At 32.7% G+C, this 18,158-nt stretch overlaps 1 protein-coding gene across 1 annotated transcript; it reads right to left on the bottom strand.

Annotated features, from left to right (window-relative positions):
* Window positions 1–568: 568 nt before the first annotated feature.
* LOC18095605 (MLO-like protein 11) lies at window positions 569–9,070 on the bottom strand. Its single transcript, XM_006370221.3, has 15 exons — window positions 8,337–9,070; window positions 7,637–7,694; window positions 7,263–7,498; window positions 6,933–7,049; window positions 5,950–6,010; window positions 5,021–5,115; window positions 4,352–4,426; window positions 3,713–3,798; window positions 3,553–3,602; window positions 3,242–3,282; window positions 2,860–3,030; window positions 2,671–2,706; window positions 2,289–2,356; window positions 2,143–2,203; window positions 569–1,296 (listed from the first exon to the last, which is right to left on the bottom strand). Exons 1-15 carry the CDS (start codon window positions 8,460–8,462, stop codon window positions 913–915), a joined length of 1,665 nt encoding a protein of 554 aa, XP_006370283.1. The 5' UTR covers window positions 8,463–9,070; the 3' UTR covers window positions 569–912.
* Window positions 9,071–18,158: the final 9,088 nt, after the last annotated feature.

The raw sequence follows: 18,158 nt of genomic DNA on the forward strand, positions 1-18,158 counted from the left end.
TAATTGATTTTATATATTAATATAAAAAAAATCTAAAAAACAATATATATATATCAAACATGAGCAACACACACTAAGTATTAAGTATTAGAATCAAGATTGTTAAAATCACAATTTAAGTATTAAGTATTAGGATCAAGATTGTTAAAATCACAATTTAGAATTCTGAAATGTGATAGTTATTGTTTTTTAAAATAATTTTTGTTTGAAAATATTAAAATAATATATTTTTTATTTTTTAAAATTATTTTTAATATCATATATCTAAAAATACTAAAAAATTAATTTTAAAAAAAATCAAATTTTCTTGAAAAATATAATAAACCACGGCTAGCATTGTTTGAGTTGACACATTGCATGCTATCAATTGAAAAACACGAATCAGCCTGATACAAACACATCAATTACCGAAAAAGGAAAAATAAAATCATAAAACAACGGGGGAAAGAAATATACACTCATCAAATCTTGTTGCCTTGAAAAAAACAACTTTCTCGTAGGTCCATCATTACTTCAAGCAAGAAGTTGGTTTGGTTCCATAGGAAACATAAAACATACAGTGGATCAATTCATAATAACTTGCATCATTTCTATTACCTGTAAGTTAATATTACAAAGAGCAAGATTCTATTACAGTAAACTAATGTATTGATTTCCTTCTTCTATGTACTCATGCTACGACTGAAATCCTAAGAGTATAGTATGAACCTTGATTCGATATTGGAAAATACCACATACGATCAAGAAAAGAGTACCTACTTTAGCTGGATCCTGAAAAGAACGAGGGAAAAGGGAACTGCTCAAAATACTAGGTTCGCTTATTCGTACGCTTTTCTACTTTCTATTTCATTCCCTTGTACTTTACAGGATCCCTGCAAAGCCTAAATTTGACGACAGAATACCTCCAATTTATTACCTTCTAACTGGCATAGAAGATGACCTAGGAATACCTTCCACGTTAAGATTTGGTGTTTCTGATGATGACACAGAAGCTGATGGACGAAGAAGAGGAGTGCCAACCCTACTTGAAGTTTCGTTGGCAACTGGGCCAGGACTAACTGAAATAAAAGCAGACTGCAACTCAATTTGAGTGACTGGACCATCACCAATCTCAGGAATATCAAGCAACTGATGATCATCTTCCTCAAGTGACATTACTGTGCTTGTGTCTGTGTGTATGGTAGAATCATCTGTGAAATTTCCATGCCTTCTCTTCCTCCTAGCCGCCTTCCCCCACCCATGGATTGTCTCCCTTATTCTTTGCGGAATTAATGCTGCCTTGTAGTTTGTTCCCATCTGAAAAAACAGAGGGAGCATTACATGATATTAATAATAACAGGAAATGATTGAACCTAAAAATATGAAACAATCCTAACCACCTTAACACAATGAAAACCTGCTCAAACATGATTCACGTTACTAGTCCTGAGGAGGGGGGCATGTCCTCCTCACAAGAGGATAAAGATGATTTAATGCCATAAAAAAATCAGGGCAATCTAGAGGACTCAACTCCATGACTTGTTCTCATGTCTATTAAAATATGAGGTTTGCTCCACAACCCATGCTCGGTGATGGATTGTGATACAAAACCACAGCATTGCTCCCAGAAAAGAAAGAGCAGAGGAGATTTAAAAAAAAAAAACTAAGACTTGGTAGCTGACAAATCAGTCCGTGAAGGTACACCCATAAACTGGGTGCTTGCGCAATACTGCATAAACATATAGTCACGAGGAACTTCACTCATCCTACTTGGACATATCAATGTATCTGATTGCCATTCAATAGTTATGTAACTCCGGCATTATTTATACACTGCATAGATAACTATATATAGATGAAGTGCCTTCTCTCTTTCTTTGAGATACTGTGGTTGGATTCAACAATAGGCCCAGGAATGGAGATATATGCAACTGGCATATGCTGGTAGGCTATATTGGCAGTCAAGAGTCTTTATCCCTGGAAGTTCCTGTATATCTGTACTGGATACAGGTTAAAACTAGCTTACAGTAGATTATGCATTTCTAATTTATTGCTCATGATATTTGTTTACTAGTAGATTATGCATTGGTATCTTGTTGCCTATAAATAAAAATTAACCAGTAATTTTCCTTGGGGAAAAGCACTTCCCAATGAATATGATACCTGAGTAACTAGTGCATATAGTGGCAAGGTGCTGTAGCTACAGAGGAACTGCCCAGCAAACCTACAAGATAATTCAATGATGCAGTGGCTGTAAAAAAGCTGTTAAATCCTCAAGAAAGTCTTAACTATCTCAGATGTATGCATACCCCAAAACAAGTCGTGTGTACACCAGCCAATGGTTCCTAATAAAGCAGGATTTGTACCCAAATTGCCACTGTAAATCAATCAACAAAAGACATATTAGTTCAATGTACAGATTCAAAATCTCATTAAGCAAGGAAAAGAAGATTTTTGTATTTCCTCATTTGTGATTCCTCTGGTCCGCTATATCATTCTTTAAGCGATTTCCAAATGTTTCTCAAATGAATTTAGTAAACATTGAGGCGACAAAACCGAGGAAAAAGTGAGATTTTTGTTCAACCAAATCATAGAAATTATAATAAATTTGAGCTTGGTAGATGTCAAGAAGGACAAAAGTGAACTCTCACAGTCCAGTGAATACCAATCAAGTAAGGGAAGAGGAGTTACCCAAAACCAAAAGAACGAAGCCAATTCAAATGCATTCTGCAATGAAATTTCAAAGGAAAAAAAAAGTGATGTCAGTTCTACTACTTTGGCACACCACCATAAAACCATTTTCTAGGAAAGAATGAACTGAAAGGATGGTATGTGTTACCATTTTAATTTGAGCAATTGATCACGGTGAGAATTGCTTACCTGGAACAGAACAAAATGAATCAATGACAACATTAATTCTGGCTTCTTGAACCAGAAAAGATCATCTCGAGGCTTCAGTTTTGCTCCCACAGAATGTCCAGTTAGACCAGCAGTCTCCAAAGCCAAGGTTGCAATTACATGCTGTAGCTTTGCACCCACAAGAAGAACAAGCTGCCCATGATGTGAAACATTAGAGAAACCCAATACAATTGCAAGGGTACATAAAGCTTTATTCACTCTAGATACAAAATTTGTTAGGTGCGATCAGTTGCCTGTTCAAGTGTCTGTTTCTCACAGCATACTTGTGCTACTACCTAAGAAAATGCCTTTTGCAGCATCCAAGTGATTGATAAAACCAAAACTCAAAAGAACCAGTACTCACAGTGATTGGAATGATTGCTATCCAGAAATAGAGATTAGATCCTGTAGGAGGTTCCAAATCAAACAAACCATAATTTAGTAAGTTTAAGACCTAGGATAACCCTGTCATACACTACACAACATATGACGTAGATCACATTATGTGCAGTCCAATGTATGAAAACTGAGGCTGGTAATTGTCGTGGTAGATTGAAAAGAGTCACAAATAATTCAAAAGAAAATGCACAAATCATCAAACTTGTATATTGTTATCCAAAAGCAAGTGCAAAACAAAAGAATTTATACCATCATTTTTCACCTACATAACTGTACCTTTTACATTAAAAAGCATGAATGCAACAACAAATCCCCACAATGGACCACTGCAAGGAATTGAACAAGCAGTCATTTAGCGGGTCCATTTTCTCCTACCTCAATCATACAAATGAATGACCTAAAAATACAAGAAACATCCAAAGTACATAGATGTTACCTCACACCAACAATTCTTTGGAATTCTTCTTCCATAGAGCGAATCATGTAGCTGTGAAAATCATATTTCAATGAGAGGTTGTGATTCTGCCATGATTAAGAAAATAGAAGGGATGGATGTTAATAAAGCAATCACTAATAGTACCACCAGTCTATCAGCAAAGACGTTCCAATTGCCAGATGCCTCAAACATGGATTTGGTTCTGACTCCGATTCAACATCTCATTTTAAATATCAAAAGAAGTAATATGGTGTCAAAATATTTTCCATTTACCATAATTTGAGGTTGGTTTCAAAATATTCCATGACAATATAATACCCATCTGTTATGGTCTATCTTATATTATGTTTTTTACTGCATGAGTTTATCTATGTATATATACTCCGATATCTTCTTTTTTTATAAACCCTAGTACAAGCCCCTGCCTTCCTTCCATACCATTGAATTCCTCACCTGATTCTGGGATCATAATTCTCCTACTTCCCTATTTCTCCAGGAGGAGAGTGCCATCTTACATTTGTAGTACATCCTAAATGCTAGTAAATTAAATTTCCCTTTATGCACCTTCAATGTTGTAAATGCTATTTGAAAATTAAACTTCACTTAAAGTATGGGCTAACAAATAACAACACAGTATACCATGATGAAGCCCTTACGAAGAGTAAGGTAGTCTGTGCGAACCACTGAACACCCAAATTGCCGGAAGAAACATGTCTGCAAGTTGATAAAACGAGCAACTTCAGCAGAAATTATCATCCGGACCCAAAAAAAAAGTGGCAAGCAAATATAAACAGATGCTCTTTCAAACAATAGAAGTAAAATGACAACAAAATGAAGAAAGAAAGGAGGAAACTAACAAGGTTAAAATGTACATTATCAACAAACATGAAAAGGAGGAAATTGCCTAATGCCCCTTCCTATACCTTCATGAAAGAAGAAACACTAGCATCTCAAAAACCCATAACAAAGAAGCTCCAGATGTAAATTCCAATGCTTCAATTTCAGTGATCCATATTTATTTATCTTTTTGGTGAGTTATGAGATTGTTTACAAAGTGGAGCATGGAGGATAGACACAAGGATTGTTTTGGATCAGGTGTGTGACATGAAGATCATATTGTGAATGCTGTCAATGTAAAATTGCAATACTGTCTCTCTGGTATTGAAATACATCAAACAAAGATCAACACAAAACAAGGCCTGGTAGCACAGCTCCAATTTTATCACAGAATTAGCATGAATAACAAGCAAGCATGGACTACCAGCATAGAGAGCATTAAAAGAGCAAGAAAAAGAGTTTTGTACCTACCACCCAAATAAGAAAACTATTCTTTACCAAAGGACCTGATGTATGATGTCTTACAAAGGTTGTTTGCCTTCGGAATGTCTTCTCTCTATTGATTTCTGTTACAGAATAAATTGCTAAAGTCATTATTTCTGTCATAAAAATATTTCTTATAAAAATATTTCTTAAATACGTATTTGCAATTGAAATGATTGGAATGTGAAGGTATCCCTTGCAAAACAGTGCTTTTTTATCACACTAATTATGGAAAGCATATCATAAATATGCTGAACTGCATCAGACGTAACGATAAGCCCAGGCCTACAGAGATCTGTCATGTTTCTGCTATAAGGATGAATGCTCAAATGAGAACTCAGGAGCCAAAGTAATATCTTTTCCAATTACTGTCTTCAATTCTACCTTCCTTCAGGCTCCTTGCTGACTTCATGTGAGGTCTCCAGTTTTCATAACCAAATCTACAGAGATCGGTCATGTTTCTGCTATAAGGATGAATGCTCAAATGAGAACTCAGGAGCCAAAGTAATATCTTTTCCAATTACTGTCTTCAATTCTACCTTCCTTCAGGCTCCTTACTGACTTCATGTGAGGTCTCCAGTTTGCATAACCAAATAAACCCTTTCTCTTGTCCAACTCAAAAAAAAAAAAAAACACTATTGCAAGTTCCTGTTCTTTCCTAAATATCTCAATTCCACCTTTGACCATCAAGATACATAAGATCAAGTCTCAATCTCCTTAAAGGTCTAGCATCTAGACATATATATGTATATAAGAACAAGCTAAATACTGTATATTGAAGAGAGTGAGAGATTGGGCATGCATATTCTAGATCAGCCATCTTCTATAAAGCTGAAATAGGCGAAAAGAATTAGGCAACACAACTACTGTTTAAAATTTTAAATCTATCCAAAACCACTTTCCTGCTTAAAGCTTACCTGTTAATACATCATGTCGATCCATATGAGCCACATCCTCCCATATCCTCCAACTGTGAATCTGGTGAACCAATTACAAAGTTAGACAGATGGCCACAGTGATAACAACATTATGGTTCTCTAGTTTCACAATTCAAATAATGTCTTGTCTTTAATGCAACTACAGTTCAGGGAAGAACTTGGTTTATATGGTCAACATGGTTTCCTCTCCTTGAGTCATCTTGACATAAGATATCACAAGTTTGACTTGCAAATACTGGATGGGTCAGCACATATATTCTTATCACAGAACAAACAGAACCATATTTTAGATACAAAGGACCAAAGGTTGAAACAGCAGATGCTGATTGTAAGGCAAGCATGTTGCTTCTGAGAATGCTGTTAAAGCTTCCAACCAAAAAGCTAATGCTTGTAGGAGGAGAGACACATATCACGAATTATAAAAGGCAACTAAACAAGATCAAACTGTATACTCTTTTCATAGTCATGCCAAACTTTATACTTATCCAGTAAAACATTACTCAACAACCCCCCTGATGTCCAAGCTTAACAGAGAGCACTCGGGCATACTTGATAGCAGCAACCATGGGCCCAGCACGAGGGGCAACAGCAACAACAGAAAACAAAATGGACTCAAAATAACTTGATGTTTAACACCAAAGAGTTAAACCTATAGGAGGAGAGGCCCGTATAAAACATGAGAACAAGTCATATTTAAACCAAATTGAAATCATTCAACCAACGGGGAATGCATACCTGGAACAAAATTTACAAACTCCTTTCCATCTAACAATAAACCAAAACATTTTATTTCTTCAAACACGAGAATAAATTGAATAGTGGATCTTGTTCTATACATAATTTATCCTTTTTCCTTTCATTATGTTGTGTAATTTTTTTATTATGTGAACTTAATCATTCCTAAAATCACTCCACCATTAAGAAAAGCAACAACTATAATGGAATACAAAAAAATGCTTAACCTTCACAATCGCCAGCAACATTGTTAAACAACTGTAAGATACATGTGTGATTGCCATGACAAAAATAAAGCGATGCAACTGCTCAAGACCTTGATATGACACAAACGGCTCATGTCCCTGCACATCAAACAGTTTTTAGAATACTAATTTGCCTTCTAAAAGTGACCCAAAAAGAAAATCTCTTTTCTACATATTTTATCATTGAGGAGACAAAAGCCATAATAAATCAATTTTATCAATACACTGTGTTGAAAATTCAAATATTTCAGACACCATAGATAAATCTCTAGCAAGATCATCAGCAATGTTCATATAAGATAAATGACATACCTCTTTGCAGGTATTCCGATCCAAGCCATTCAATATTCTTCGAAGTGGATGAGGAAGAACGGGAAGCATCAGCAGTTTACGTCCCTGGGAAGAATTATCTTCAACTTCCTCATCAATCTCAGACCTAGTGCAAGGAGCAAAATTACCATCATAGAACTTTGATGGAATGCAAATATTGGCAATGGTACTTGAGGTAGCTGTTAGTAGAAGTGATATGAATCCGAGCAGCATCAACTCTGAAGACAAGTACAAAACAATACTTGTGAATGAAAATTGCAAAAATATATGAAGGGGAACTAAGAATCACTTGTAACCAAAAGAACAAAAAGAACTTTCTGCAGCATCAAATGGTGCATTTAGAACTTGGAAAATACCTTCTTTCATTTTCTCCACGGCTGCAAGCAAAGGTTTCCTATTGGTTTTTCGCAACCACTGAAATACAAACATATAAAGCATCAAGTTTCAGAGCAGTCACCAAAGCTCTAGAAACTAACACAGTATTGACATTCCAGAAAGGAAAATAGACAAAATATGAGCTAAAATTACAAAAATGATCTGACAGATTCTGTTTCAGTTCATCTGTCAATATACAGTTCTCCTAAAGCAAACAGATTAAATTTATCATAACAGTCATCCAAAACGTAATTTTCAAATCTAAAGCATTTGATGCAATTGAAACAATCAATGAGATCTCAGCCTACAGCCATGACTATGACACAAACAGGAAACTAGAAGTATCAGCTAAAAGCCCTCAAAAAAGAAATAAAAGCTATTTCGCAACTCAAAGTCATCAAAACATGGGAAAAGAAGTAGTGGCAGAAATCAATTACCAAGTAAAGTGCCTTGAAATTTCAAAGGGCTCAAATATATAAATAAAATTTTAAGAGAATTCATTCTAGACCTTGAACTTTAAATAGAATGAAAGAAAAGAACAACAATCAAATTCTGTATAAACACAGACATCGCATGTCAAAGTGAGTCTGCTAAATCATAACAATGAGAAAATACAACCTCTGGAACAACAGATGAGAAAATAAGAAAATTACTATACAGTGGGTAGACGATGCCACTTACATTACTTAGTTTGTGAATTGAGCGCTCCACAATCAAAGAAACAACTACAAAGATTGTCAGCACAGTTGCTACTGACCATGTTGGAGTTAAGGCCAAGGATCTCATTTCTTTGGTATCTCCTTCCATTCTAAGCAATCCTACTCGGAGACACACGAACCTTTGTTTTAAATCTTTAACCCCCCAAAGTCTCTCTCTCTGTTAATTTTAAACCAACAGCAGCAAGCAACCAAATTTTTTGCCTAGAAAGCAAAACCTTTCTTCAAAACCACAAAAAAACACAACTTCAACTCCAGATTCCTCCTATAATGAATTAATCATACAAATACATATTGTACAAATACGAAAATCAAAATCCTAAATTTTGATCCCCTTAGTTTTCCAACTCCAGAAGCATTCATGTACCAGGGCCAAGTTCACATCTTTAGCTGTATAAAGAAACACACCAATAAAAATATCGTAAATGCAGAAATGGGATATGTCCCAAAACCTGAAATCTCTCTTACAATTGACTCCAAACTTTGAATTCTCTACAGAATCATGAAAAAATCAAAGTTCCTTCCTTTACCAATTTGCCTAGAGAAAACGCCAAAACTCCACCATTGGTGAGTGACGTTTTCTCAGTTGCATATCACAGTTGATTCAGGTACCAGAACCTCTCTCTCTAGAAAGATTGTATTTTTCTCTCTCAAAAAAAATAATTCCTCATGGAAAAGCTCACTTCTTTATGTGGTACGTGTAAAAGGGGCTGGTTACTTTATTGTTTGGGTTACTACATTTTGACCAGACTGGAAAAAAAATAAAATCCAGCTCAGAGACAACTGTAGAAGGTTTAAGTTGGTTTTTCCATACTATAGTCCCTGAAATTATAAAGGAGGAGACGGGTTTGTTTTTGGTAAAGCGGTACATATTATTTTTTTAAATGTATTTTATTTAAAAAATATATTAAAATAATATTTTTTTAATTTTTTAAAATTCATTTTTGATATCAACGTATAAAAGTATTTTAAAAAAATATTAAAACTAAAATATTTAAAATTTTAAAAAAATAAAATCTATCTTAATTTCAAACAATACTTTAATTTCGGTATGATAAACAAAGATAATATGTTTATGATGGTATTGTGTTTTAAAAAACATTTATTGTAAATTAAATTTTTGTTTTTTTTATTGTTTTGATATATTAATTTTTAAAAAAATAATTTTTAATATATTTTAAAAAATAATTATTATACCAATCACAATCACCACCCAAATAAATACACCTTCCATCAGCTGTTTAGATATCTGTCTTGCCTACCTTGTCCCATCTGGCTGTGATCATATTAACAAAATGACAGCTCAAATTTTATTTGAATTTATTGGCAGCCCGTTTAATGCCAAGTCCAGAAGGTTGCTGTATTAATGGTCGGGTTTTAGTATTATTAAAAAAAAACCTAACTAAAATAGTTAGACATTTCACTATAGATGGAACAGTATTTTCTTCTTCTTGACCTTAGAAAAAAAAAGATCCTTCCCATGTGTTTAAGGATAAAATAGTCTTTGTCTTAGGATAATTTTGGTGTTTTAAAATTAATTGGGTGCATGATGAGTATTTTGTGTTTTGATTATACAGTAAATTTACAACACTACTTTGAAAAGAAATAAATTTTTGAACTTTTGCTTAAGGTTAGTTTTGTATTTTCAATTAAAAATACAGAGTAAACTAACCTTTTTCCCTGTAGAATAATAAATAAATAAAAACTAACAGGCAGATGGCAAATGGAGGGTGTTTTTGTTATTTTCAATATTGTTATACAGTAAAAAGACTTTAGCGTTTTTGGTGTCAAATAATTTAAGTTTTAGATTAAAGGGTATTTTGTGTCATTTGTTACTAGTTTTTTTTTATATAATTAATTGGTCGAGTGAAGTCATTTGATTATTTTAATAATTAAAAAAGGATAAAAAAAGCTAACGCGTGCGACTTATTCCAACAGCCAAAAAGGTTATTCCAGGGTGGTCTTAGTTTCATCTCAACATCTCCTCTCTGGATATATGGTGCATGCATCGATAAAAAGATTTGGTTTGTCATCGGCAACCATTTTTTTTATTTCCTCTTTCTTCCTCGATGTTTGTGCCCTACCATTCTATTTTTTAAGTCAGCCCTTAAACTTCTTTATTTTATTTAGTCCCTTTTCTTTTGGTTATAATTTTTTTTTTAATAATTCATTGAATTAGATTTTTCTTTTGATTTCATCCTTGTTCAACCTTTTGCTTTGTCAAATTTGATCTTCATTCTTTTAATTGTTGTTTTTTATGGTCTAAGATAATTTATAGTTTTGTATTTTTGTTTTCAATTCCACCATCTGTAAATTTTTTTCCTGATAGATTTCATTCTTATTTTTTTTTATTCTTTTGGTTTTTTTTTTCTTTGCAAAATTTTCTAAAAAGGTATTTTTTTACCCGATTTAATTTTTCAACATTTAATTTTTTTGGATTTAAACTTGAGCCTTTGTCTGAGATTTCACGAGTTGCAAACCTTGAAAACTAACCTAGCTTCATGAGGTATGCCTAGGATTGCTTTAGTTTTTTTATCATTTTTTTAAGTTAATATTTTTTCGATTTCATCCTTTAAAATTCGTTTTATTGAAGATTGAGCTTTGTTTTTTTTTCCATGCTTTCTATGACCTTGATTTTATCAATTTTTTGTTTATTCTATATTTGAATTTAAAATTATTATTTGAAATCTTGAATAATAGTTTTTCAAGTCGGTAGCCTTTTCATTTGAATTAGGTCAGGTACATATTTTGAATATTTGAACTCAATCCAATCAGCTTAGGTATTTACTAGATTGGTGATTGTGTCGTGACTCAGGCTGTACCAAATTTTTTTTAACTATATAAATAAAATGTTGAATTATAAAATAAAAAAAATTAATAAAAAATAATAAAAAAATAAAATAAATAGCAATAAAAAAATAAAGGTTAAATCTGACATAAAATCAAAGGAGCAAAGATATTGAGGGATGAAATTGAAAAAATAATTCAATTAAAAAATTATATAAAATATTGAGGGATGTAATTGAAAAAATAATTTAATTAATTGAATAATTAAAAAAAATAACTTAACAATCAGAAAAACGAGAATTAGATCTAAAAGGTAAAAAAATCAAATGATGGTTGAATTGAAAGAAAATTCTAATTCTATTGATTATTTAAAATAAAAGAAATATCAATAAAATGAATAAAAATCAAATTTAAAAAAAAAGAATCAAATAGCTACTTTGAAAATATACATAGAAAGGCTTTGAAACCAAGAAAAAAAAAGGAAGGTAAAAAAACGACCACTAGTTGTAAACCAGATGTTCTTTCACCACACACGCCACCCAAGAATAAAGATGACACTGAAAGGATTAAAATGTTGTTAATGAAGCCAAAACTTGCCATCCGAACAGTGTGGAAACACCAATGCATGTTTGCGTGAATTTCAAGCGCAGTCAATTTTTAAAAATATATAAATATTATATATATGTCAAAATATTATAAAGTAACCTTCATCGAATCTAGAAAAAAAAAAGAGGAAAAGACAAAAAAAAAATAACCTTGACAAAAGGCAAAGAAAATTAAATGCAAGGGTACGTGACAATAATCTAGTTAATACTACTATACCTTGTAATTAAATTTATCAAAAGATGTTAATTACTAAAATAACCAATGGGAAATTTTTCCTTTCTTTGTTTCTTCTTCTTTGGGGGTGAAGTGGTTAAACAACACTATTAGGATCTTGGAACTCGAATGACGTATTGTATTTTTCTTAATAGTTATTTATGCTGCCCGATTTCAACCTTTTTTTTTTTATTAATTTTAAAGCCCCCGCTAATCTTGGATACTAAGAAGAAGACAAGAACACATGCTTTGGTTTTCTTTCTTGATTAGTGGATGCCACATGATTTGCTTCAAAAAATAATCCCACCAGACTCGACTTCTGGTCCCATTTTTCTTGCCCAATAGTTGACTTGTGCAGTACTGATCAGATTCCCTTTTGTTTCCCAGGTGAAATTCCTTCTCTACTCTAAACAACCATTTACCAAGAAATGTTTAGATCCATGTAGCTGCCCAATCAATTTATGTCTCCAGCTGATGAAGTCGGAAAAGAATCTTCACTTAAAAATCAAGTTTTTTACTGTATAAATTATTTAAATATCTTGATCATGTTGGTTTATCTTGAACATGAAAAGAAGTGTTTTAATTGATTGATATAAATATTAGTAGTGTCAAACTTTGAGAGTATAACTCAATTGATCAGGTTCTGGGTTTGTTCTCTAGAGATCATCAGTTCGAGTCTTACAAACCTCAAGGTTACTGGAGGCCTACATGGTTGTTAATTTCAGGGCTCGTAGGATTAGTTCAAGTGCACACAAGTTAGCCCGGACACCCATGTTAATCTAAAAAAAAATATTGGTATCCATCATTAAATAGTATCTAATACTATTATTGATTGGTAAATGTCAATCCGTGATATAATCACTATTTGAGAAAGTGGTGCTTGAGTTGTGTAGAAAATAGTTTGTATTTATACTCTTAATTATTAACTAAAAAATATGGTGAATGCTTAAAAATTTATGTTTGAAAAGAATCCATCAGAAAATTCAGAAAATATATCAATTAATTATAAAAAATATTGTATGTGTGAACGATTCACGATGCCGCATTTTGACTAATCAAAACTCAAAAAAATACGTTGAAACTAATTGATAAAAAAAAAGGGGGGGGTGGTGTCCGTTAGGCCATAACTCAAATAGTTGCGATCTTAGATTGTTGATGTCTGGGTCACATGGTCTAAACGGACGGGGACAAAAACAAAAGATTATTGTCGTTGGGGCAACAAATTAGTAATCATGCTAGAATCTTTGGAAAATCATGCTATATCATTATATCCTTGAAATTCTTATAATTCCATGGGTGGCTAGAATCTTACTAATTAGGTGTCCCTTAAAATGATGTCAAGTAATTTTACAGACTAAATAATTTATATATCTATTTTTTTTTACTATTAATATGAGTATCCGAGCCATCTTGTATGTACCTCGACTAATCCCGCAGGTTCTGAAGTTAACGATCATATAAATCTTCAGTAGTCCTGAAATTTATGGGAATTGAAGTGATAATCTCTGGAGACCATTCCATTTATATATCTATTTTTTTATTAACATGGATGTCTGAGTCAGCTTGTGTGTACCTTGACTAATCTCACGACCTCTGAAGTTAACGATCATGTAAACCTCAGTCGCCCTGAGATTTATGAAACTCAAACTGGTGATATTTAGAAAACAAATTTAGAACCGGATCAATTTAGCTACACTCTATAAATTTTATATATCTATTTTATTTTATACATACGTGTGTGTCAAAATGCTCAAAATTACAGTCAAAGTTTTTTCAATCCTATACATTGATCAGGGCGGGGGTCACGGGTCGCATTGATCTGGTGTCTTCTAACTACCGCATCCTATCACGGAGTATGGCATCAAGCCACCATCCATGTGAATCGACGGCGATGCCCAATTGCATCATCATGATTCATGAGCCATGCCCCTTGTACACTCTCTCCATATCCCTATTGGAATTTTGACTGCTATAGCTTTGCTAGTCAATTGATTCCACATAAATTGAGTGGTCTGGTTAAGATGGTCTGACTTGAAAACAATTTTTTAGTTTTGACTTTGGAATGAATCATTCTATTAGAAAAGGCGGTTGAAATTATAATTCCTAAAAGTTTGAATTTTTTTTAAAAAAATTATTATTTTTATATATTTTTAAATCATTTTAATATGCTGATGTTAAAATTAACTTTTAAAAAATTAAAAACATTATTTTGATGTATTTCCAAACAAAAAACACTTTGAATCGCAACCACTACCATACTTCTAAACATCCTTTTAACTACATTGAAGTTTAGATTTTATTCGAGGTGGTTCTCGTAGGTTTGCATGCTCTAATGCCAAAGTTTGTTTTTTTAGGATGCTTGCATTTTAGATCAACTCTTATGATCTTAGATTTTATTTTATAGTCTTAGAAACAGCTCAATCAAATATGTCTGTCAGATTTAATTTATGGAGTTAATTTTAGGGTCAACTAGCATAACTTACAAGGTATATGAAAGTCCTAACATTTAAGATCTAATTTAAACATAGAAAATGGATTCCATAGATGAGAGGAAGAGTAGTGATGATGCAAGCCAGGGACCAGCTTGGTCTTGGTCATGGGTTGCATAGTAGTGATGATGCAAGCCACGGACCAGCTTGGTCTTGGTCATGGGTTGCATAGGTAGAGCTTTGTCCTGTGACAAAATCAAAGTGAAAATGACAAGCTTAGATAGATCTCACCTTGCACGTCTTCTATTCACCCGTCAAGGAGGGATTGCCGGATGGTCGCTCATGTCCTTCTCAAACATACCTATGCCTATATACATACATATAGGTATACCAAGCACCTTTTCAAAGAGCAGTCATTGTTTGGTTTTTCGGGGAGGTATCGTTGTTATATTTTAAAGTATTTTTTATTTGAAAATATATTAAAATAGTATATTAAAATGATTTGAAAATATAAAAAATATTAATTTAAAATAAAAATTATAAAAAAATTTAAATATTTTTAAAATGTAAAAACAACATATTTTATGCATAGTTTTTAGATCCGGTCCAGTCTAAAGCCCGGGTTCTGGGTTTTGACTTGGTCGCCCGGGTTATTTTTTTTTAAAATTAAAATTACATCGTTTTAGTAAAAAAAAAAAAAGTCAACGGGTTGCAACCAGGTTTTTGACCGGGTCTTGCGGGTTAACCCGTCAGGTTACACTGAGTTTTTTTTTTTCCTATTTTTTCTTCAACCCGGCTTCATTTCAGCTCTAGATTCAAGATCAACTTGCCAGGCCGGATCAGATTTCAAAAGAATGGTTTTATGCCAATCGTTGTCGTGTGCTATACTTTCGATCGCTTTCTAATCTAGACCACTACACATGCCATGCAAAAACATGACGAAATCGACCATTCCTATCCCAGCATGACATAAGTTTGGCCCATCCATAAAAACCAAGGCCATGATGATTTGAACCAATGGCTCACAAGCAAGGCCATGACGATGCCAAATGTTGTTTTCTTGCAATCTTGCTGCCATGTTTAGAGAGCCAAAACGACAAATGAATGATCCAGTTTTTGGATGTCTCGCCGTGTTTGTGAAAAAAAAACACAGAGGAGTGGAAACTGGACCAGAAGAGCTGATGGTTCTCCTTTACGTGTCTGAAAGTGATAAAATTGAAGTAAGAAATTATGCCGCTAGAATTACATTTTTGCCCACTATTCGACCTTCCTAGCAACAAGGACTGATCCCTCTAGGTTTGAATAAAGTCACATGACATGTTGGCTCTGAAATTTTATCTGCTGCTCTATTAATGCAAGTAGATGCGCATTCAATTATAGGGTTTTCTCCTCTAATTAACAGATATAATAAAAGAGATTCGTGGTTTATCATGCTGCTATTATTCATCCTTTCTCATCTCATTATTCATAGCACTGCTTATCAGGCAAATTCCCTTTTTAAATCCCCCAAATCTTAGATGTGTTTTAGTTTGTTCACCGAACTTTATTTTCATTCAATTTAGTCCTTAAAAGCTCTGCTTTCATTGTCATGGGGTTCTTTATACTATTCAGATTGCATGTTATCGCGTGTCCAAATACCAAATATCATTTTGAAGCTCAACGGCAGGTGGATTTTGCATGATTCACCTTGGTGATCATTTCGGAGTTCAATAGGAAGTTGATTTGTATACTTTAATCTCTAATTATTGTAAGAAAAAATAATCATAAGAACAAATAACAAAGTTGACATTGATAAAATCAGAAGGCTTTCCTCATTATATTGTTCAAAAGGCGTGTAAAACTACATGTTAGCCCTTATGTTTTTACTTTTTTATATCATGTCCCTTCTATTTCTAGATTCTTCATTTGGTATCAAAGTTTTTTTTTAACTTTTCAATCCTTAGATCTTGAGAGAGTTGAGAGAAAAACACCAAAAAAAAAATTAGGAGAGGGAAAGCTCTTGGATGACAGGAATTCAATCACTGATAACTTTGATTTTGATTTCTATGAATTTATCTTTAAGAGAAAGACTCAATGGGGATGGTTTCCACCTTCAATAATGCAAAAAAACCTAGATCAAAAGTGGGGAATTTTTTTTATTTGATTTGATAATGAGTTTTTAGACTGATTAAAATGTGTTTCGTTGTTAGATATATGGTTTAAGAAGTTCATGGAATGTTTTATTTTTTTAATGTTTTTTGGATGAAAATTAGTTGAAATTCAGATTTTAAAGGTTAAAAAATATGAACCTTGATTTTTCAATCATTAGAGCCACCTCTAATAACAAGAAATGTTGTAGATAGATGACATATCGTTAGCCTAGATAGGTGACATATCATCCATTTACTTTTTTAAAAAAATAAATAAGGACAAACGATGTGTTGTACGACCTATAAGGAAAAAAACCCAAACATGTGGGCCTAAGCTTCCAGGCCCAAGCACACCTAGGTTTTAAATGTGGCTTAGGGGTGTAAGTTCATTTTTCCAGCCTATGCATGTCTAGTCCTTCAATTTTTTAAAAAAAATTTAATTATTTTTTATTTGCATTTTATAATTAGATTCTTTTGAAATAAATTTATTGAAATGATATTTGAATAATTATCCAATTATGTTATCGTTTCCAAATAATTCTAGCTTCTTTTATAATAATATTAACAATTATTTTTTTAATAATTATATATGAACCTTGAATATTTCATACAAATGAAATTTTGTTTGTTTATTTTTATATTATAAATTTTTTATATAATTTTCTCAAGTTTATTTTTCTTATATTTTTTTAAAAATGGAACCCCGAAAGTCAAAGGGAGGAAAGAAAAATGCAATTGCCACCTCGTTATATAAAAAAACTAAGAATTTTAAATATACACTGGTCTTAAAGATATAAGTAAGGAGTTAGTTATGCTTAAGAAAATATAGATATCTTTCGTACCACATCCTTCCAGCCGAAAGGTTAACTTTATCATATATTTTCTTCTAAATTTATTTTATGCATGCTATTTACTATCTAAAATATTTTATGAGCTTACTCGTGAGTTATTTATTTTTGGTTGATGTTTATCTAGTTAGTATTGGAGCCTGAATCATGAGTTTCACAACAAGATGATTTTTAGTTTTAGTTTATATAAATAATTTATCTTGACTCTTTATTATTATTGTTGTTGTTATTGTTGTACCAAAATATTGAAAAGAAAACCACGTTGGTCTGTATTTGAAGAAGACTCGTGGACTTAATATTGAACTCGTTTTAGGCTTTAAAGCATCGCACTGGGTCTACGCCAGTCTTTAAAACTAGGAGACATATCGATCTAATTGTTAAAAATTAAGCTTTGGTGAAAACATGATGTTAACTTGATGAAAACTCGTCGATGAATTTTTTATTCTTTGTTAGAAAAAAATATGAATAACTATACATAAGCAAAAATTTCAACACCTAGAACAAATTAATAATTACATCCCGGAAAAACTTGTTGAAACCCAACCTCGTCGCAACATATTGATTCCACTCTTAGTCCATCCCACAAACGACGCCAAATAATAAGGCTGAAAAAAATCATCAGGAGAAAGATTGCGGACACTTTTCATGGACTGATAAAATTGGACTTGGAGGATTTGGTTGGCCTGACGACACCTACAAGAAAAACACTTTGATGATTGAGTCAATATAGTGTTTGTATAGGTGACGGGGTGAATGGGTATTCTCTTGGCTTAAA

The sequence above is a fragment of the Populus trichocarpa genome, chromosome 1, assembly GCF_000002775.5.
Source record: "Populus trichocarpa isolate Nisqually-1 chromosome 1, P.trichocarpa_v4.1, whole genome shotgun sequence".
Lineage (NCBI taxonomy): Eukaryota > Viridiplantae > Streptophyta > Magnoliopsida > Malpighiales > Salicaceae > Populus > Populus trichocarpa.

Excerpts from the sequence above, each read along its gene's own strand:
- LOC18095605 (XM_006370221.3), bottom strand. The coding sequence starts at position 8,462 with ATGGAAGGAGATACCAAAGAAATGAGATCCTTGGCCTTAACTCCAACA. Across the intron at positions 3,799-4,351 it reads TTCGTAAGGGCTTCATCATG|AATCACAACCTCTCATTGAA; the intron begins GTATACTGTGTT and ends TAATCATGGCAG. Across the intron at positions 3,283-3,552 it reads CATGCTTTTTAATGTAAAAG|GATCTAATCTCTATTTCTGG; the intron begins GTACAGTTATGT and ends AACCTCCTACAG.